Source organism: Crocodylus siamensis, chromosome 8 (assembly GCF_052110815.1).
Source record: "Crocodylus siamensis isolate JL-2025a chromosome 8, ASM5211081v1, whole genome shotgun sequence".
Classification (NCBI taxonomy): domain Eukaryota; kingdom Metazoa; phylum Chordata; order Crocodylia; family Crocodylidae; genus Crocodylus; species Crocodylus siamensis.
The window spans coordinates 43,654,952-43,677,255 of NC_143402.1; the positions used below are offsets into that span (position 1 = coordinate 43,654,952).

General features: G+C 47.0%; 1 protein-coding gene across 6 annotated transcripts in view; it reads right to left on the minus strand.

Annotated features, from left to right (window-relative positions):
- Positions 1-22,304, minus strand: part of HDAC8 (histone deacetylase 8) — an 85,754-nt gene that overhangs the window by 39,710 nt on the left and 23,740 nt on the right. For all 6 annotated transcript variants that reach the window (XR_016443729.1, XM_090059093.1, XM_090059096.1 and 3 more), the window contains 4 exons: positions 21,336-21,448; positions 20,189-20,266; positions 16,120-16,228; positions 2,855-3,027 (listed from right to left, as the gene is read on the minus strand). Coding sequence is in view for 5 of the 6 variants with exons in the window: in XM_090059093.1 (XP_089915219.1) it covers positions 2,855-3,027; positions 16,120-16,228; positions 20,189-20,266; positions 21,336-21,448 (473 nt within the window). In the remaining variant the exon portion in view is untranslated. The remainder of the gene's footprint in view (positions 1-2,854; positions 3,028-16,119; positions 16,229-20,188; positions 20,267-21,335; positions 21,449-22,304) is intronic.

A 22,304-nucleotide genomic window follows, 5' to 3' on the forward strand; every position in this document is an offset into this window, starting at 1 on the left:
ACTAGTAAACCTTGAACCTTTGAATACAAAGGTCAGGTTATCTCAAGGTGACATGATGGCAAAGAAGATATTCATATTCAGCATGTAAGCAGTTAACATGAGCAGAGCATAGACAACCAGTTTAAGATTAGAATCTTATTTTTAACCCCAGCATGTGGTCCAAAGTGAATGATATTCAAGACTGACCATGTATTGATTTTTAAAAAAATCTCCATTAGTGCCACATTTTGAGCAGAGAACTTATCCAACCATGAAGCCAATTAAATGGGCAATATCACTTGTGGACCAGTTTAACAGCCTTAGCTAGACATTATGGCTGTGCAAAATGCCTGTGTTTCGTTTCCATTTCAGATTCAGTATTTCAGACGAAAAGTGACTCGTTTTGGTGTTTCGAATCACTGTCCTGTTTCGTTTTGACTGAACCTGTTTTGGAGCTGTTTCGGAATTTTGATAGTGTTTCGGCCATAGGCTATAATGGGGTATCGCAAAACTGCCTCTAACTTTGTCATTTCTTGCCTGATTCAGATGAAACTTGCGTGAAGCCTGCCAAGTTTCAAGGAGATGGGTGCAGGGGTTTCTGGGAAACTGCACCTCAAACTGTTCAAAACTAGTATCAGTTGCTGGCAATGGCAGATTGCTGTCATCCTGCACACAGATCCTCAGGAGGAGTCTGGCACAGCCCTGCAGCCCTCCTGGTGAGTATGGGCCCCAGATCTGAGTGCGGGATGATAGCAGGCTGCTGCTGCCAGCTGAGGCCAGCGCCAGAACTGGGCTCTTCCCAGCATTCGGCATGGGCTGCACTGGGCAGACTCGGGTGCTGGCGCTGGCCCTGGCCCCAGTCAGCAGCAGCAGCAGCATGCTGTCATACACATACTCTGCAGCTGGTGAGTGCAGAGCTTTAAAAAAAAAAAGCCCCGCATTCACCAGCTCTGGCAGTGGTGATTGGTGCCTCTGAGGGCTTGTGGCAGAGCACCCCACTGTGCAGTGTGGGACAGCGGGGATCGCCCTCCCTCCCTGGCACCTGCACAGCAGCTGCACCATGTTGCGCTTGGCAGGGCGCCGCATGCTGTCCTGGACCTGGGGTGGCCCAACAGTCACCTGGAACTCCCAGTTCAATTCCCAGCTGTCTGATCATTCCCCCAGCTGTTCCCAGGGGGCACAGGTCCCCGGATCTGCATGCAGGGTTTCAGCAAGCTGCTGCTGCTGGCTGGAAAAATAGCCCAGAGCTGCTGCCATCCCCAGCTGGTAGTGGCAGCCTGCTGTCATCCTGTATCATCTGGGGGCCTGTGCCCCCTGGGAAGACGTGGGGGAAGTGATCAAAGAGCTAGGGGAAAGATCGGGGAGCTGGGGAATTGAACTGGGAACTGGGGGAATGTTCAGGTACCTGAGAACACTCCTTCAGCACCTGGTTTCATTTCCCAGCACTGTAGTTGGAAGGGACCTGAGAGACAGATCGTCATCACTGGCCAGTTACAGATGTCAATATTATAGCAGTTCTTTCCCGCCTGGTCCCTTCCCTACCAACTCACCTCCGAAACAGCTCTGAAACATTTCACATGGCCCGTTTCATTTCAGACTGGTTTCAGAGCCCTGCATTTCATTTGAGATTCGGTGTTTCGACTGTCGAAACATCCAAATCCAAAACTAAACTAAACAACCACCAAAATTTCGCACAGCCCTAATAAACATCACCTGTGTTGTAGTTATCACTGCTGATCTTCTAATGACACACAAGAGAAAGCCTCAGCGTAAAACAATCCTGGCAGGACTCACTTACTCGCAAAAGGATTTTCAACCTACAAAGGCTAAATAAGAACTATCCTTGGAGCATGAAAAAATGGTTTCTCACAGACTCCCTCTCCCTTTGATATTCTGGCAAACACTGATCCTTGTCTCAAATTTTATTTTTAATGCCTCTAAAAACTGAACCACTTGGTTTTGTTATATTTACTGCATTTGGGGCCAGTCACACTTCTTGCTAAGAAGTGCAAAAAAAGAAAAAAAATCTGTACTTCTCCCCTATGCTGTTAGCAAGAGCAAACATGCTGAATGTTTCCCAACCAACTGCCACTGGCGAGAGCAAGGCTTACTCTACTGTACTTGATAATATCCCTTAAAAGGTTCAGAGTGTCTCCTCAGATTAAGCAAATAGGTCTGTGTGGAAGGCAAAGGGAGCTCAGATTTCCTGGGCCAAAGGGTCTTTTATTTCTTTATTTTTTATTTCTTTATTAACATTTTCCTTGCAACAGGAACAGCTTATTTTCTATCCATTGGACAAACAGCTGGTTGCACAGAACATGCTACAAGCCAAAAAACACTTGAGAGGGCTTCCATTCAGCGTCTCAGAAATCTGCTTTATTGTGAATACAGCCAAATCTTTTCCCAGACTTTGTCTGAATCCAAATGAGATAAATTCATTGCCAGGTGCCCAAGGTAGGTTTGAGAACATAATGCTTACTTTTAAACATAAGCCCTGCAGTGCAGATCGCTAGAAGTGGGACTCAAAAGATGGCACTGAAGAGCCAAGGTTTTCACACAAGAGAAAACCTCACTGGGGTTAACAGCTTCTGTTCTCCTCAGAAGCCAAGAAACCTTTAACCTAGGATCTCAGAGTCAGGGATTGAGATTTGGACCTGCTGGTACCAAGGAGTTGATGTCAGTGTAAAAATAACACCACATCAGCTCTACAAGCACCTCCCCCATATAATACCCAGTTGAGCATGCTTATTTCCTTTAGTTGCCCTGCGAACCGTGTGCAGCTTTCAACTAGAGATTGTGCTCTCAAAAAGCAAACATCAGGGAAGCAAGCTATTATCTTGCTGCTCTGAGCAGAGTAAACCTCACAGATACTCACCTCCTCCCAGGATGAGGGTAGCCAGCTGCCACTGCAGAACGTATTTCAGACATTTGCCAACCCCCACTGGAGTCATGTTAAATGAACACATAGGGTCCCCAGCTATTGTATCCGCTCCCAGCTGCAGGACTACAGCTTCGGGGTTGAATGCTGCATACGCTTCCTTCAGCACTCTGGGGGAAAAACCAATAGGGAGTTATCCCAAAAGCACAGCCCAGTGGGATGGTTATATAGCAGCAACCCATGGGCCTTGGTAGCTGACTGAACAACAAGGCTTCTACTCTGCCTTCTTAATTACTAAATTTTCAGTATAATCCCAGGTATAATCCCAATTGAGGGCCTGCAAAAGTCATAGCTTGAGTGGTGTTCTAGTGAACTAGGTTTATCACATTAAAAAGATAATGCACACAGCCGAGTGCCTGTTTCCATAATTGTCAGCAAGACTACCACCATCTCCTTTCTGCAAATGAGTCCCTGGACAAGTAGTTTTCCTTGGTGCACTGGTACACAACAAGTGTGGGAGCGGCTTTGCACACCATTCCTACAATATAATGAACCTGTATTTACAAAACTTTAATCCAAGGAAATTTATTCATCCTGAGTGACCTCACACATGCAAGTACACTTTTCCCTTGCCAACCGTGGGGGTTAGGTTCTGGAAAGTTCCCGTGGTTGGCAAAACTAAAGTCCGATGGGGAAAATGGGGTTAGGTACTTATATACTATACAGTATAGTGTACAAAAATCATTTTTACTTATCTTTTACTTATAGGGTGGTCAATCAGGTGTAGGAGTACCCCTAGGGGTACTTAGACAGGTTACAGGGGGTACACGCTGGCGGGTGGGGATGGAGCGTGCCCAGAGGGTGGCAGCAGCATCTCCCCTGCCGCATTTGCCTCTTACCTAGGAGAGGGAAAGGAAGGGGAGGGGAGGGGAGGGCAGCTCCCCACCACTATGTGCACCTCCGGCAGTGCAGGGGGCCACCTGCACCTGGGGGAGCAGGGACTGGGGGGTGGGGGGGGACAGGCATGAGCAGGGCCAGGGGGTTGGCAGGCTGACGCACGACCACCAAAAACCATGGCTACTGAAAACTGTATACCATGGTAGCCAAAACGGTATTCAGAATATTAACCGTGGATATTGAAAACTATGGTTGGCAAAACCATGGCGGGTGAGGCAAATCTGCAGTCCAACTGAGCTCAAGGATACTTGCATGCACATGTGTTCACAAGATCAAGACTTTCAGGTTTATAAGCTCCATGTAAAAAGACCATTTCCTCATTACTGAAATCCAGCCACCTATGCAGTGAAATTCAATCAATATTTAAGAGCACCCAGCAACACTACAGTGTATAGCAGGGGGCAGCAACCTATCACCTGGAAACTGGATCTGGCCAGCAGAACCACTAGATCCAGCCTGTGGACACAGGCCTTTGGTAGCATGGGGCTTCAAACTGTTGGCACTCTCACTGTGCTGCCACATGGACAAACAGCAGCTGTGGGCAGGTTCTAGTGCATGCACAGCTCTGACCTGATGGGGGTCATTCTGGCCTGCAATGTGGGTTATTCTGGCCTGCAACTGGAAAAGGCTGCCTGCTGCCAATGTATAGTATTTGCCTATAACACCACCAAAAGCATAATATGGTTATACATTAGATTTAGGATAGGAAAAAGCAGTCACCCAATTTAGCATCTGAGAGATGAACTCAAGTCAACACCTCTAACCTGATTACATACCACAGGATCTTTGGGCCTTCAGAATATAGTAGGAACAGAAAAAAAAAGGTACTTAAATATTACATATAGGATTGGAGGTGAAAACAGATAAAATCCCAGTGAAGCAAACATCTGAGGGTAGGATTTTATAAAGGTACAATGAAGAGACCCTGAACAAACGTCTACACTGATTGTCTATACGAGAAGCCAACCTTTTTGGTAGGTGTGCCACAAGGCAAGCCATGGTCTCTCCCTAAATTTCACTCTGATCCAGATACCCTGCTCAATGAGTTGTTCTGCTTTCTGCTCACTACCCTGTGCTTCCTGCCTGATCTGTTTTCTGCTTTCTGCCTTGTCTGCTCCATCCCCTATCCACTATGTGCCAGACACACACACAGGCTACTCATGCCATGGGTTGGCTACCCCTGATTTATACAATTCTGAAACCAGTTTAGAGAGGCACGCATGTCCTTAAAGATGCCCAAACTTGCCAAGAGCTTGATGTCAGGGCACAGCACTTTCAAGGTGGCTACATGGAAAGCAAGGAAAATAATGCTTTTAGCAAATTAACGACTGGAAGGAGCCATAAACAAACACCAAAAATATCAGAAAAATTAACATTAGGAAATGCAGTCTGTCAGCATGTCACAGGCAGCAGCTATCCTGTATTAGCAAACCCAAAGAGATGAAACCCTGTATGCTCAGTAAGGGTGCAGTGCTGTTTGCTGACCTTGGCAGTGCTTTATTTTACTCCTTTGACAAAAAAGTGAGATCTATGATCACCGACAGAGGGAGATGGTTAGCCACATCTGTCTGAAGTCAGGCATAAGGCAAGGCAGGGTGGCACATTAGAGATTAACTTGTTCAGATAGGTACAGGCTTCTGTAGGCAACCACCTATTTCATCAGAAGAATCACACGATCAACTTTCTTGACATTTCTGTCACGCTTACAGGGGATTTTTACTCTGATTAATGAAGAGATAGCTAAAACTCTGCATTGTGTAAAAATGCAAATTATTTTTTTGTCTCTGTGTAAAGACTACAGAGTGGATCCCCTGGAATCTCCAGTGTCACTGTTCACAAGGGCCTGACTGCATTCAGCTGCCAAGTCATTAGTTTTAGGTTTCATAGCAGTGGAGCTTTCTGCCAAATCGGAAAGATGTCGGGAGCATATCAGGCTACAGTTATTAGTAACTTCCTTCAAAACACACAAGGTGCCCATCTGAAATTTGGTATGCAAACCAGGAAATGTGATCTCTTCAACAGAGCTGACTCTAGCTCAGCTGTTTACAATAAGCAGCTCTTCACACATGGGGAAGTCATCAGGATGAAGTGTGAGGAGAATGGATAACTCAGGGCATTAGTAACGGGAAATAACACTTTAACCCTCTACAAGCAGGCTGCTGTTCCAAAGGCAACTCAGGTCAGAGATGACCAAAGTTGCTACAATGCAATGACCGGTCGGTCAGCAGACAGAAGGAAGACAGCTGGGAGAGAGAAATGGTTGCAGGTTAGTAGTGACTGAGTAGCCAACTCAACAAAATCCCACCTTCACAATTAGCACTAAATGGCCCCATTGTGAGTAATCTCAGAAGAGACAAAGGACTGCATGGACTACAGAGACTGAACTGCTGCCTCAGCAGGGAAGCAGACTCCTAGAGTTCAAGTACACTGATCAGGGAGGGTGGGGGCAACTGCCCATGTTGTAATTGAACTCTTGATACTGAAACAATAGCCCAGGAGACTGAAACCAAGGTCTAATATTATATTAAATAAAAATGTACCACTTTGGGTTGTATGCTCTCTTCTTGACGAGTTCCCAAGAATTCCACAAATCCTCAGAGGAACAGGCTGAAGCATGTGTGTTTGTAGAGGCAAGTGGTTCACCCAAGTTTCTCTTTACACAAGAAGCACCTGCCCCTCTTGTTCTGCATTATCCCCACAGGCCCCATGTTGTGATAACCTTCCTTCTCATAGGAAAGCCCTTGTTCATTCAGACCTTTCAGTACTCTCCCTTCAGTCATCCATGGAGAGGGTATGAGAGCAAAGAGAAGTTACTGGAGAGCGACACAAGTCTTTCCTCCTCCCCAGGGTCTAAAGATGTTCCATCCACTGGCCCCCAAGTTTTGCACACCATCACTCTTCTTCTGATTCCTGTCAGAGACAAACACCCCGACATCTTCTCAGGGTGCTCCCTTACGTGAACTGCCACTGCAGAGGTATCTGCTTCTGCTAGACAGACAGTAGATACTAGCCAACCCCAATGGTTTGCTCTCTCTCAACAAGGCGCTCCACATTCTTCTACAGGATTAGCTGGTAAAGCGCAGACATGAGAAATAACACGGACAATGGAATGTTTACCTCTTGCAAGGGAAGACTTGGAGAGAAGGGGGAGTCTGCTCTTAATGCCTTTAGATCCAAAGCCAGATGGGCTGAAATTGCTGCCAGCAGCAGAGACACTTTCCAATATACAAATTTTAAAGCCATTTCATTTGATGTGCAATCACATTAATGCCTTCAAACCCCAAGAGCCCCCATTTGGGACCTGTTAAAGTTTACATGGGTCTGGTTTTCCTTAATCCTGCTTCATCTATGAGGCTGTCATCTTATTGTGCAAGAATCAGTCACTTCCACCAAATGCAAGAATTGCTACCACATGAGCCCTGCAATTATTCCCCTGAAGGAGCTAACTTGGATGAACCCAAATTGTTTCCAGCCACACAAAACTGATTCTGGAGCCAAATCTTCCCAGCGCTTCTTAGTAAGGTCTCCCAGTGAGGACAGGGAAGTGTCACTCAGCAAACCCGTGCAGGCTTTGGTTGGCAGTGTAAAAAAAAAACGTTAAACAATACTCACTCTGAAAAGCTCTACATTTTGAAAACACTTCAGTGGCATTACCTAAATGATAAACGCCTCACTGAAACATCAATATTGTCTAAGTTCCTAGCATCTCTGTTACAGTAGGTTGATTGTTCAGCCCCATTCTTACCCACAGCCTTGTGTTCAGCAACAAATAAATTCTTTCTGTTGCTCTAGAATGACATTAGAAGCAGTACTCAATGCTGAGGTTTATCTCTGGAGTTGTAAGAATTTCTCTTGCTGGTGGGCACAATGGAAAAACCACATTCCAATGGCTGAGAGAGTCCAGTCAGCCTAATACAGCAAGAGTCTCACAGAATTTCAAGAACTTAAGGATAGAAGGTCATCACTATCCCAACCTCATCTGACACACACCATTAAGCATCAGCCTAACATCTCTCTATTGAGTCCAGTGACTTTTGTGTGTCTCTGTCACAGAATTTTATCAAATTCAAACATAACTAAACAAGTCTGGGGACACCGTGCTCATTCAAACTTAGTGACCGGTGCAGACCAAAGCAAACTATTCAGCATCATGTCACATAACTGATAAAGGTGGATGCTTTTACTAAAGGTCTGCTCCAGTTCAAACGGAAGGAATTTGGGAAAACCCATGGCTTGGGCTACACAAGTAAACAGTGTGTGATCACAATGGCCCCTTCTTATCTATAAGCTTCATCATGACTGTGTGTGGACAGAAGCTTGTGTTGCCTGCTCTGTGCTGTCCTTGTTGTTTAGACAAACAAAGTGCCTCAGTCTCGGCAACTATCAATTCTGCATCTTTCACCAGCGCTAAATCCACTGAAAAAGCCCAGGAAGCAGCAGAAGGATAAGTGTCCTTTTGTTTCATACTGTGAGGTCAGAAGAATAGAGTCCAAGGGCTGAATTACAGTTAAAGAAAAGGGTGAGAGTTTCTATTAAGTAGGATGTAGAGAAAGCCAACTTCTTCAGTTTTTTGAGTGAAAACAGAATGGAAGTCAAGAGCTACATAAGCCTCTGTAGTAATCACAGAGATACAAGAATGAATTGGGATATTCAGAACTTCTCTCCATTAGTCCTGGGTCAATCTCAGTAAAGTCCATGATTCTGAAGGGTTCCCAAAGTTTGCATTCAAACACTGGTCTGGATCTTAGAGAGTGGGGTAGATGAAGGTGTGTTATGGAGGATCTCCCTAATCTTCAAATAGTAGTGCCCAAATTTATCAAACACGCATGCAGCACTCCCTTTCCTAGTAGCAGAAAACACTCAGCCACAACAACAACCGACTCCTTTTTTCCCCCTACTCAACCCTCTTCTTCTTGTCCTTGCATACAAGGACCATGTCCTCTAGATGTATGTTTGTCACAATGCTCCTTCCTTCTCAAAACCCCAGTGACTTAAGGCTGAAATCTCCCCAGGATTTCCATTCAATGTTGTTTAATAGTATAAAAGATTACCTTCCATCTAGAGAGCCCAGCAAAACCTATGTATAACACTGGCCAATCCAACTGCAGCCAGTACAGAACAAACACTATCATCATCAGAAAGCTGTTTAACAGATCCTGAAGGAAACAGTCTCAACCCTATTACTGGTGGGTGAATGACTGCATCATAAACCACTGCAACTACTGGAGTCTTTCACTGGTGATCTAAAGGACTGTACAGACCATATGGGAAATGGATTTACTTCTAGAAACGGTCCCTGCAGGATAAGTGAAAGGTGCACTGCCCATCAAATGGATCACTGAGCTGAAGGTCTGTCTGTATCTGGGGATAACTGAGAGTCTAGGAAACACCTTGAAAACAGAAGGAACCACCTGTCCCTGGAATCCAACAGCCAAATAATGGCTAATTGCCATGCTCAGCTCATCCACTTGTCCCCCCAAAATACTGTGCTGCCTACCACACTCTATATTGCTTACAATACCTCCTGAAATTACTCTATGGAACATTGCTGACATCTTCCCACCAGAACAGTGGTTCAAGCAGCATATTTAGATATATGGCCTTAGTCAGGCTGATGATGCCAGTGTTAACAAAACTAGCTCTCTGTATTCAGTATGAATTATGGATCTTGTCTGGACATATTATGGCACATACACAACAAAACATTTGTATTGGAAATAAAGCATATGTTGGTTATAGGGAAACTGGAATCACCTAACTTTCCTGCTGGGCAACCAGATAAGTACCCCTGATTCTGCTTGGACTCCTACATTAAATATAATCTGGCAAGACCGATACTTAGAAGATTTCAGGCTCCAGTGCTGTCAAATTGGCACCTTTCACCAGCATTTAAAACCCCCCCCATCATTAACGGTGTACAGTACAGAAACAAAGGAGTGCTTGGCTCTTGATTTTCAGCCTTAATTTCAAGTTTCCTGGATTTTGCTGGGTTTAAGTATGAATCTGAACATTCCTGCAAGAGTTCTGTTTCTGCGGCAGTACATTTTAAACATGCCAGCTTCACAGAGTGGTTAGGATCAGTGTCCTGTTGTACGATGAAATCCAGATCAACTCAATGAAATCCAGATGGCAGGGCAGACATCTTGCAACTTTTGTCTGCCCTTTACTGAGTGCAACCTCTACAGATAAGAGGCCCATGAAATTCCAGGACTACACCCAAAATAAGGTCCAGTAGCTGAGTAGTGCCCCTATTTCTGCCTGTTGCATCTAAACACTCCAAAGAACACTCTGTCCAAGAGATCTGCACTGTTGGGTATGAAGTGAATTTGGGTTTATCAAAGTTCATGCTCTCTTTCTTGATATATAGACTATAAAGATGAATATCTACCCTGTCTTTTCACTGACTTCTGACTAACAGGGCCAACTATCACTCTATCCATTCTGATGAATGTAGTCTGAACCTGAACCCATCAAACTAGGTATCTTTGTTTCCCTTCCCATCCACTCCAATGTGTCTTTGAAATCCTGGTGTATTGTTAGCCTTATTACAAGGTAAATGAGGGACAGTCACTTGTATAAAAACAAGTATACTTAGAAAGGGAGTTTGAAAGAGGCGAGGCTTATGGGGCACTCCACAAAATTGTGGCACAAAATAGGTGCCACTGGCATCTACACATCTGCACAGTGCTTCAAATGCTCACCTGTCCATGGCCAAAAATATCTGATTTGGTAAGTGCAAAGCTCTGTGATGATGTGCATTTTATTGCTCTCATGAGCATCACCCAACCAAAATCAGGCTGTCTAGTCACAGCATTTCAACTAGCAGTTAGTGATGCTGGATGTGGACAGACAAAAATTGTACTGACGTCTCTAGACTTACTCTAGCTCAGTGGCCTCCAACCCTTTTTAAGTAGGAGATCACCTTTGGCATTTAAAAGCAACCCAAGGTCTACTGTGTGCTGCAGCCTCCCCCCCCCCCACACACACACAGCAGGTAAGTCTGTGGGGAGGGAAGGTGGGGAGGGGGGGCAAATCAAGGCAGAAGGAGAAAAAATTATTTGGAGGTATGCCTCCTCAGCAAGTAAGTCCCGCTTGCCCTGGGCCCCACTCAACTTATGCCTGCTCCTGCCTCTGCGACCCTGTCCCTCACCACTGGGGACCTCAATCTATCCCCTACCCCTTCCTTCCCTCATGGACTGACTTGCTGGGCTGGGGCGCATGCATGCATGCATGTGTGCACTCAGCCCCCCTACCCCAGCCCAGCCTTGGATCAACTCCAAGAGGCTCTGAGATCTACTGCAAGAGGCTCCAAGATCTACCAGTAGATCGAGAGCCACTGGTAGGTGACCACTGCTCTAGCTCAGCTGAATCAGTGGTAACTATGTTGCCTCTCCATTCTATCCCACAGCAGGTGGAAGTAAGTTGCAATAGTTTGTCACCCATTTCATTCAGTGTAAGTCATTGTGGTTTAACTGCACTTACTGTGGGAAAGATTGGACAGATAAAAGTTACAGCATATCAGCTTGGCAGACGCTCACATGCATTAAGTCCTCTGCCACCTTAAAGTGGTATACCTGTTCATCTGCCCACACCTATTACTGCTGTGGCTTTTCTTTACAGTAGCAATTCTTGTTGCTCCTGCCTGCCTCCAACATTACCTCACTGAAAACACAGATCTTGAAAACTGAAGAGTTTTTGGGCCTGTGAATGATCACTGCTCTTACTGTTTAGTCCAGTGGTTCTCAGCCTGTTTAGATTCAGGGCACCCAGCTGAGAACCACTGGAGCTGAAAATTTGGCAGCACCCCAATTAAGAAACATTGTTGTCCTGCTTTAGCTTACCTCAGTGCTTCTTAAACAGGATGTTGCCTTTGGCATGGCCAGGTGAAACTGCCTTACATCCTTGGTGCAGAGCCAGATGGGAAAGGGCTACCACAGGATTTCTGCACACTGAACAGAGATGGAGAAGGTGGGGAGAATGAGGCTGTTGTGCCAAGCACCTGAGAGTAGGAGGAGGTGGGCATGGGGAGAGCAGGGAGTGGTGATAAACACAGGAGGGTCTTATCTGACAATCCCTGCTACCATTGCTGAGGCTAGCTCCCTGCACTCTGCCTTGCTGGGGCTATGCACCCTGTCTGGCTGCCATTTTGCCACGCCCTCCAAATTGGCACCTGGGGTTGGTGCCCCCCCCATCCTGCCCTGGCTGCCCTACTGAGGGTTGGAGCAGGAGCTGGTGCAACCTTTCCCAATCTAGCTCCGCAAGAAGCGTGAGGCAGTTTCACCTGGTGGCACCTATGCTTCAGTACCCCTGAAAAGTCTCATGGCACTAGTTAAGAACTACTGGTTACTCGGTCTACAAAAACCACAGTTGGGATACAGAAGGCTGGTGATTCCTCTGGCAACAGTTTGGCATGTGGGATTGCTCAAGTTAGGACCAAGGACATTCATCTCCCAAACTCTATCTGCATTCTGGGTGTTTCCAGATGCACCCTCTCCGACTTCTACCTCATCTGCAAACAGTTCAGCAGCTCTGGGTAAGACCATACTAGTGGGAAGACAGCAGGTGGTAGTCATAGGAGCAAGAAAATGCACATCACCACTGAGCTTTACACTTACCAAATCAGACCTTTTGGCCATGGACAGATGAGCATTTGAAGCACTCCAAATTCTGCTCCAATTTGGAGCACTTCAGTGCTGTGCAGATGGGAGCTGCCAGTGGTCCCCCCTGACAAAGCACTCTCCAACCAGAGAGCACAGGTTTGTGGAGTGCCCCGTTCTCTCCCTTCGCTGCCTCCTCCAGTGGAGCACTGCAGGATGCCGGAGGACTGAGTAAGCCCTGTTCTGGTCATATTTGGTGGAGCATACGGATGTTCCAAGAAGCACTTCAGAAGGAAGCACCTTAAAAGGACTCCTCGTTTTTTTAAGGATCATTGTTGAAGTGCTGCAGCCATTTTGGAAGTGCTTCTTTGGTCACAAACATCCACTCACTCACTGTCTGAAGTACTTCAATTGTTACATCCGTTCAGAGCCTCCACAGACATGGAATCTGTGTGTTTAGTCTTACGTCATACATGCCCCATACCCAGAGGTGAGGGCTCCAGAAAGAAACTATTTGAATCAACATGCTGTAAAATATTTCTTCCTAGCCCCTGAGCGTAGATAATGCCCTCAGAAGTCTCTAGATTATTTGTAGCATGGCTTTTTATACTTGTAATGTTTTATACTTGTAAAGTTTCTCACATACTGCATTTTTCTCTCCAGAAGGTTTATATTTAAATTACACAGGAAGGTGCATACATTTTATCCAAAGATATCTGACTTCTTAATTCAGGCACTTTGGATGGATATGGAACAAATGAGTTATTCAGGATACTCTTGTGTTTACAGAAAGATAGTTCGCTGTGTTAGTCTGAAGTCAGTCAAAAAAAGGACCTTTATAGACTAACTAAATAAGATTCTAGAGTGAGCGAGTGATTGAGCAAGAGTGCGAGCAAGCACAAGTATTCATGACACTCACTCCCAGATTTTTCTTTTGATGGATGGCCTATTTAAGTACTGAAGTCCACAGTTACTGGAGCACTGTGTGCAGAAACAGGTCTTGGATACAGCTAACTGATGCATGCAACTACAGCTGACCAGCCAACCTGCCTGCTGTCAATCTTATTGCTGTTCTCAAACATTTCCTCCCTTTGTCTTCAATATTTCAAAGACATGTCAGATTTTCAGACAAAATAAATGTCACACTTTGGTCTCAGTTCCACACCAAAGCTATTATTAACAATGGAATTTAATTGGATCCTGAGTTATTCCATTTCCAGAAAGAATAGGTAATTATATATATGCCATACCACCCAGAAGCAAGTTAAAAGTTTATCAGCTAGAACAAAAGTGTTCAAACACGAACACTCTTATTTATGGAGAGGCAAGTTCAAAGTGCACATACTTTCAGACTCCAATAGCAAGCTTCTTTTTTATTTATTTTTATCATTGTGCTGCCATGGGTCAGTCTCCATAGAGACGAGGAAGGCAGTTGCTGCCAAGACAGAGGGAGGTGGAATGGTTTTGCATAACATTTTACTGATTCCCAGTAGTGAGAAATGCTAAAGTGGAGCTTGTAGCCTAGCTATTTGCCAAAGGGGAAAGGACTACCGATGAGCAGGTCTTCTCTTACCAGCAGGGATTTTGGGTGAAGAGAATAAGAGGAAATTCTTTGCCCAGGGTGTAACCTGCTTATAGACTTCACAGTCACAGGTCACCATCAAATACTACAATCACTTTGCAAATGGTTAGACAATGGGGGCACTTACCACATGCTCTGAGGGTGGAGGGGAGTGGTGCTTTAATTATAGCAAGTCCAAGAGCCACTCTAATTAAAGCATCATTGGCTCTTGTGCATTAGTTGGCTCTTGTGCATTAGCGTCCCCACGCTTGGGGGTACTTGAACTAAAGCTCATTCAATGAGCTTTAGTTCAAGCATCCCCACCATCATTTTTAAACACAGGGACGCTGATACAGGATATGCAGGAGGCTGCTGGAGCCTGGCAATTGCCATGCTCCAGCAAACTCAATTAATCAAGTCTGCTCTGATATGCTGGAATTTCAGCATGTTGGAGCAGCCTTGGCACTCGTGTATAGGTGTCCTGTGAGTCTACAATCCTTGTTCTAGGTCAGATAGCTGACACTGCAGAATTAATAGGTAATGGTCTATGAGTCAATGCAGAATTTCTCCTAGTATGTTAAACTTCAGCATCAGTTTTGTACCAGTATCTTTTTAAAGTATTTTATTTTTTACATGCACATATAAGTGTCAGGTCCAATTCACCCGCTACTGTAATTTACAAAAGACCAGGGATCAGCAAACTTTTTTGGGCAGAGTGCCAAAAACACCCACAACTTTGACTTGCAAGATGTTGGCATGCCAGGGGCAGACAGCAGAGGATCCACGAGGAGTCTTATCCTTGCTGTGGAAGTGCAGACCCAGCCCCTTCCCCACTGTCTGCCAAGCAAAATGACTCTGTGCGCTACTCAGGCACCTGTGCCGGAGGTTGCCTACCCCTGCAGTAGTTGGTACTACTTGCAATTGTTAACGCTGAATGTTGGGTGGTAGTTAAATAACTTGGCAATCTTTAGGGTGCCAATGGCTTTGGAAACAGGAGCACCTTAGAGGGAGGTACTCGTCTTAACCCTAAATGCCACCAAAAGGTTGTAGAACTGATAGGGTAGACTGGGATCTTTAACTCTGTTCAGCAGCCAGGCTAGGAGTGGAACCCTGATAGATGGACAAACAGATGATCTCCTTTGCTCCAGCAGCTCCTGCAGCCAAGCTGGTACCAAACACACTGGTGCCTGTCTTTCCTTTGGACTAAATCAGTAAGGCTGAGGGGGGGGGGGGGCACCAATCGTGCAGGCAACCCAGTGTGTCTCCATATACACTGCCCAAACTTTTGTGCCATGGAGAGGTCACTCCAGCTTTATAGAATGCAGACTGCATACAGTTTTTAATTTGGATTTAAAACCCTAACTTGAGTTACTCCTGGAAATGCACTTGATGGTTTCATTCACACACTCAGCTATTTACTGAAAAATTTTAAAGCCACTTCACTTTTTGTAAGCATATGCTCAAAAGTGATAAAAGCCTAGAAATATAGTGGTGGGGAAGTGGGTTACCGTACAGTTAGCAGTCAGGTAGCCTGACAGAGTTGGGAGAGGAAGCTTGCAAGCTCAAAGCATGTTATGGGCAGTGACTGTGCAAGTGGTTTTAACCGTTGGCTTCCATGACCACTCGCCTCACAGCCAACTGCAACATGTTAAAGTTAGAAAAGAACTGGCCCCAGATTTCATTTTAAAAAGGGATAAACAACTTGTGATTTGTCCCAAGTACCTCTCTGGTGAGGTATCAGCCTCACTGAAACCAACAGTGCCACTACCAGCAAGGAGTGCTTAGTCCTTCACCCTTCCAAAGAAAATAAAATAAGTTCACATGCAATTTAGCTTACGTGTTTTGAAATAATCTCAACTCATCCCCAGACATGCCTCTCTCTAAATGGCAATTCCAGAGCATTTATTTTAAAAGCCCTTAATGATTGTTCCCCAGACAGATGCCAATTCTTGGTCAGTGTTTCAGCATATATTATTTGTATTGCAATCCTACAAGAAGAGATTTCAGCATGTAAATTATCTGTGTCTTATTAAATTGCTAATATGGAGGGGAAGAGAGCAACGTAAAATCATAAAATTAATTTTACAGGTTCCCTTCCCTGTAATACTATGGTCAAACAAAACGTATTAGATAGGAAAAAGTCTCACGTTTCACAGATCTGGTAATACTTCTCATCCTGAATGCCATCTTGAATGGGCACATTGACAGTGTAATAGCGCCCCTTCCCCAGGCCAACCTCAGACACATCACCAGTACCTGGACAACGAAACACAAATCCATCACAAACAGTTAAGAGGCAAATGGAATCAGCTCTGAGAATGAACAGGTCCTGGATATTTTGTATAGGATGGGAAGTGTTGATGTGTAGTGTAATCAGAGAAGCTGGCACACAGCCTTTTATATGGGGGAACCTGAGTTATTTTGTCGGATGATAGTTGCCCGCAGGTAGCTGCTGGAATGCAGATTTAAGCTCTGCAAACTGTCCTCCCCCAAGAAAGTTCCTGTTTGAAGACAGATGCTTCAGAGCATTAAGCAACAGTGGCAGAGGAATTCTCTACACAGGCTGTGGCGACTGAGGCAGGAAGCAGAGTGGAAAGTTACATTGGAGAGAAACTAGTGAACCTCTGGACACTAGCCATGTACCTACCACATTCCAAGCTCCTAAAGGGGAAGGTAGTCCTGTGGCTCAGGCATGGGATTTAGACTCAGGAGATTCAGATGTCCTTGGGCAAGTCACTCAGGGCTCATCTACATGGTTTTTTGTACTGCACTGCCACAAGGAAAAGCCCCACACCCTCTCTCCTATTCTGCACATGTCAGCTCCTGGAAGCAATTCAGCCCAGCTGCCCTATAATAGTGCTGAACACGTACCAGTAAGTGTGCCAGAAGCAGAGCAGCTGTGTGCATACATGGCCACTCTGTATGATTAGGCTGCCTCCCTCCAGGAGGTAGCATGTGAGGAGCTGGGGTAGGAGGGTATGACACTACAATGATGGAGCCCCCCCATATCACACAGAGATGGTGCACACATGTCCTTGGTCCCTGGGGCTCAGTTCCTCCATATGTAGTATGGGGGTAATATTTCCTCTCTCACTCTGCTAGTCTAGACTAGCTAGACCAGAGGTGGGCAAAATATGGCCCATGGGCTGGATCCAGCCTGCAAGGCCACTCTATCTGGCCCGTGGGGCCCCTAAAAAATTTAGAAAATGAATATTTCTCTGCCCTTGGTTCGTGTCAAAAATGACAGGAACCAAGGGCAGTAGGATCCAGGGGAAGCCTTGGCAGGCTCCCACAACAGCAGGGCCCCGCAGCCCCAGCTGGGTCTTTTGGCCTGGGACCATGCAGCTGCCCTGTGCTGGAACCTCAGGTAAGGGGGAAGGTGGGGGGGAAGGGCAGGGGAGGACCCCAGGCAGGAATGAGCCTGGGCAAAAGTGACCCATGGAAAAGCTGAGTGCAGTGGGGGGAGGGGAAGTGGCCCCTTGCCCGCCCCATGGCCAGCACCCCACGCTGCAGCCACTCACAGCCCACCTGGGGCTGCCTGTGCCTGCTCTGGGCAGCCCCACACGGGCTGTGAGCGGCTATAGCAGGGAGCACTGGCCACGGGGCAGGGGAGGGGCTGCTTCTCCCACCTCCCCCCTGTGCTCAGCTTTTCCCCAGGCTCCTTCCCTGCTCATTCCCAGCGCAGAGGAAAGCAGCTCTTCCCTGCCCCATGGCCGGCACTCCCTGCTGCAGCTGCTTGCACGGGGCTGTCCGGAACAGGCACAGGCAAGTCCAGGTGGGCTGCAAGCAGCTGCAGCATGGGGCGCCGGCCATGGGGCAGGCAAGGGGCCGCTTTTCCACCCCCCACACTCAGCACCACCTTGTAAGCCAGCCCCACTACTAACCTGGGCCCCCGCGCGGCTCCAGGCTCGCCTGTTGGGGCTGTGCATGGCGACAGCAGCTGCAGCTCCCCAGCTTGCCGTGCCGGGCAGTGTTTGTCACCACCGCCTCTGGGCTGCCTAGCACGTGAGCTCCAGGTGGGCAGCAGCAGCCAACAGTGCCCGACACGGCACACGGGGGGGCCACAGCCACTGTTGCTGTGTGTAGCCCCGACAGGCAAGCCCAGAAGTGGCACAGAGCCCAAGCTGGCAGCAGGGCTAGGTTAAGAGCTGGTGCTGAGCATGGGGAAGAGGCCCCTCGCTCACCCCGTGGTCAGTGCCCCGTGCTGCAGCCGCTTGCAGCCCGCATGGGGCTGCCTGTGCCTGCTCAGGACAGCTCCGCATGGGCTGTGAGTGCCTGCAGCAGGGAGCACCAGCCACGGGGTGGGCAAGGGGCCACTTTTCCCCACGCTCAGCACCAGCTTCTTCCCTGCCAGCGAGCAGGGGGTCAGGGCTGTGTGCTACCCCCCACCTGTACCGCGGGGCTGGGGGACACTGGGAGTGAGTGGAAAGGGAGCCAGCAGGAGCACAGCGCCTGCACCGGTGTCCTAGGGCCAGTGCCAGCAGGGCCCAGAGCAGGATGGCAGGAGCATGGGGTTGCAGCCAGCAGGGGCTCTATCGAGCCAGATCAGCTCCCCCCTCTCCCTGCTGGTACAGCCCAGCCTGGCTCCACAGACCACTGCCAGCCTGTGCCCCACTTTGGGCCCCACTGGTGCTGGCCCTGGGACATGGAACAAATGTCCCAATGTCTTGGGACCAAAGACATTGGGACACTGGTCCCAAGATGGTGACCAGGGGGTGGGGCACATGTCAAGGGGCAGGACTACCCATGCAGCCCTCAACAGTCTGCTAAAACTGGGTAAGCGGCCCTCCGCCCAAAATAACTGCCTGGCCCTGAGCTAGACTGTATTGTTCACAGGGCAGGGTCTACCTCTCACCATGGCTACATCTTCACAGCAGAATTAACTCACACACAACACCATTTGATCCCAGTTTTGTGGTGCTTTCAGCCCAGGCTGCTTCTAAACACAAGGGCTGCTTCCACTTGGGTTGGTAACCCACCTATGTTATAGTGAGGACCCTGGCTAAGCCCCTCCAGAGCTAATACCCTTTTATGCCCTCCCCCTGATAACCCAGTTGGCTCAGGATAATAGACAAGTTATCCCACAATTTACTGTGGAAAAATCACAGTGGGGAGCAGCTTACTGAAGCATGAAGAGGCACAGGCCAGGACAGCAGACTCCTAGTGCAGTGTTGGGATGGACACAGTAACTAGGCTATGGCAGCGCACGCTCACTCCTAGCTCTTACTCACTGAAGTTACCTCCGTAGTAAAGCTATGCCCTCAGGATTTCCATAGCAGAATGGAGCCCCAACCCTGTCAGGTCTTCAACGGAGCCATGCTGGATTACACCAGCTGAGGACTTGGACCGTGGACCATGAAAGCCTAAATGTGCTCCCAGCTGGCATCACAGATGATACCACTATATGCACAGTGAATTTTCAGTCTCAGAGGCATAATATCTGGCCCTAACCCAAGTCTGTTCCTCAACATGTTCCATGTTAAGTGCATAAGTAAGCCCCAATGACCACTCAAATGCTGAGAGTTAGACAAATGCATAAAAGCTTTGCTTGAATGGGGCTAGTGCTCAATACCTTGCAGACTAAGGTGTATATAGGTTGCATAGTATCTGAAGGGCCGCTGTGAAGATACAAACACAGCCATGGATGTCTAAAACCAGAACTAAACTAAGGCAAAAGGGAAAGGCACAAGTTCTCTGGGCCCGCTGTGCCAGGCTTTCACTAACTTCATTATGTTTTATGCAGAGTTGACTTGCTGGCCTTAAAAAAAGCTAACTTGCACATTGGAAATGAATCGCCAGCCTTGCATGAAAGGTGAAACAAGTGGCAGTATGTTGTTTTAAGGTGCCTTGTTGCATCCCTACCACTGCTGAATTAGCTGCTGTCACTGCTCGTTTGGGACGCCTCAAAACACCACTGAAAATCTGCACTCTTATCTCTGCCATGCACTGGGAAACCAGTCCAAACAACAAGGCTGCATGGTAGAACAGAGGTAAGAGTGCTCTCAATTGGATGGTTTGGTGTCTGAAAGGCTGAAGACGCTGAGGATACAGGGCTCCTGTTTTATTCTGATAGGTAAAGAGTGCATGCAGACACAGATGGGTGGCAAAACACCTAGATAGGCTAAAAGGAACAGGAGTCATCAGCAGACCAGAAGTTCTGCTGTGGTCCCAGTGGTAATCTAAGACTCTAATTAATGAAACCATGAGATCACTTGCCTGGGAAAAATCCTGGAGAAAATTTATGAAGAGAGACAGTCATGACTTTGGAAGTGAAACTAAAGGCATCTTCAACACCTGTCAAAGGAAAGAGAGACAGAAAAACAGAGGCATCACTTATATAAGGCAGCATTACAGAGAACACACCAAAATATGTATCAACAAGCAGGCAGCAGCGAGGGGAGCAGGGAAGAAGCCAATAATATAAGGCAGATAACAGCACATTAAATTCACCCTTAACAAATGTAGCATGGGTCACAACTGACGTGAGTTGTGCTGGTCTCAACATACTCATTAGTGAATGTATTTCCACATCGCAAGCCACTGAAAAGGCCAGCAGCATTGGTACTGGCTGCTCAGACTGAAAGGGCAGGGGGCAGGCTGGGAGCTCTGATTCATGGTGCCCCGGCAAAGGCCTGGTCCCAATTAGAAAAAATTCCTGGTTCCTCACTTTCCAAAGCCCTACAAACCAAGCAAGATTTTTTTACTCTGATATAAAAAAGGGTTGGGGGTGAAGTTACAGGAGACTTAACACAAACCAAATGTAGGGAGAAAACAGACCAAAATGAAACACACCATAAAAGTCTGAAGGGCAGGAAATGTTAAACAGTGTTGAAATAACATCCCCTATGCAGAGAGAGGCTGCAGTCAAGGTCCACTCTGACTTCAGTTTTATAGCATCAAAATACTTTTTTTTTAAAAAGTCATCATTTAACACTGGCTGCTTCAATACTAAAGCCTGTCTTGATGGTATTAAACAATTAAAAGTGCTGTCACTGGTTGCTCTGGACCCAGAGACAAAGGCAAAGGACCATGAGGAAATCCACTTACTGGACGGCCCCTGACAAAGCAGATGACTAGATTTAGAACAAGCTGTTAATATAGAAAGTCTTGCTTTAAATATCAGAATGCTGCTCAGAACAGAGGATGCATTTTAATAATGCAGAGCCAGGTCTGGGGACAAGACGAGCTTCAAGGGGCAGCCTGTAATTCAGGTCACGTAGATATAAAAAAACTGAAGAAAATGCCATTGCTCTTGCTGCAGGTCATCTCTATTGCAAGAACAGCCCCTTACCTCTCCCAGCTTCCACAGAGCTTAAAGGGCTGCACTGTGTGGATGACTTTTCTACCCATCCTGTGGCCTTACCGTCCCCGTGATGCAAATCTAAGTCAATGTAGAGGATGCGGTCAAACTTCTGTCGGAGTTTCAGGATACCCAGGACAACATCATTCAGGTAACAAAACCCTGAAGCTTCGTCTCTACAAAGGAACATTTGAGGAGGTAAATGTCACCCAGCAGAGACTCAGTTGCCACGTGCACTCTCCAGAGCTCCCATTCACCCAGAGATTTCACCTTGCATTGGCTCATAAGTGGGGAAGGAACCCATCAATACAGCACTGCAGTCAGCTGGAGATGGAACAGAGACAACACGAGTTGCAGCCAGTGGACACTAGAAACAGCAGAACATGGTTCTGAATCCAGCTGGAAAGTTAGAGATGAGCTTGCTGGATCTCACTCCAGTCAACATGAAAACTGCCACCCTGCTGTCTGAAACTTTCCTTGACAATCCCAAAGTTGAAAAGCAGAGGGCAGTGGAGAGCAATAAAGCACAATTGTTATTCAGATGGCACCTCCCAAATATTTTAAATAAAAGGTGGCAGATTAACAGCCCTGGTGATTGAACCCCTAGCTCCACAAAACAGGCACAGAGCTGCCAAGCAGCAAACGAGCTTGCTTACATCAACACACCTCAGCCTCAGGTCGGCAACACCCAGTTGGGGTAGTGGGGTAGTTTGCTTTACAAGTGTCAGCTAATCTTGGCTGACAGTGCCTAAGGGAGTAAAAATTGTGGGCTGCTGCCACTGGAAACTACACAGAGAACTCTTCTCACACCAGATACCCAACTGCCAGTAGATAAACTGCCAGCGTGATATGTGCCAAACCACAAGCAGCCCCTCCTTTTTGCCAGTCTGGAATGGACTTGAACCAGTGACCTTGTGCCTGAATCATCCACTACCCCAGTTCCACACTGTTCTTAGCCTGTGAACTGGATGCCCATGATGCGTGTGGATAGGAAATGAGAAAGAAGAGAGGGTGAGAAAGAAGTGTGTAGAC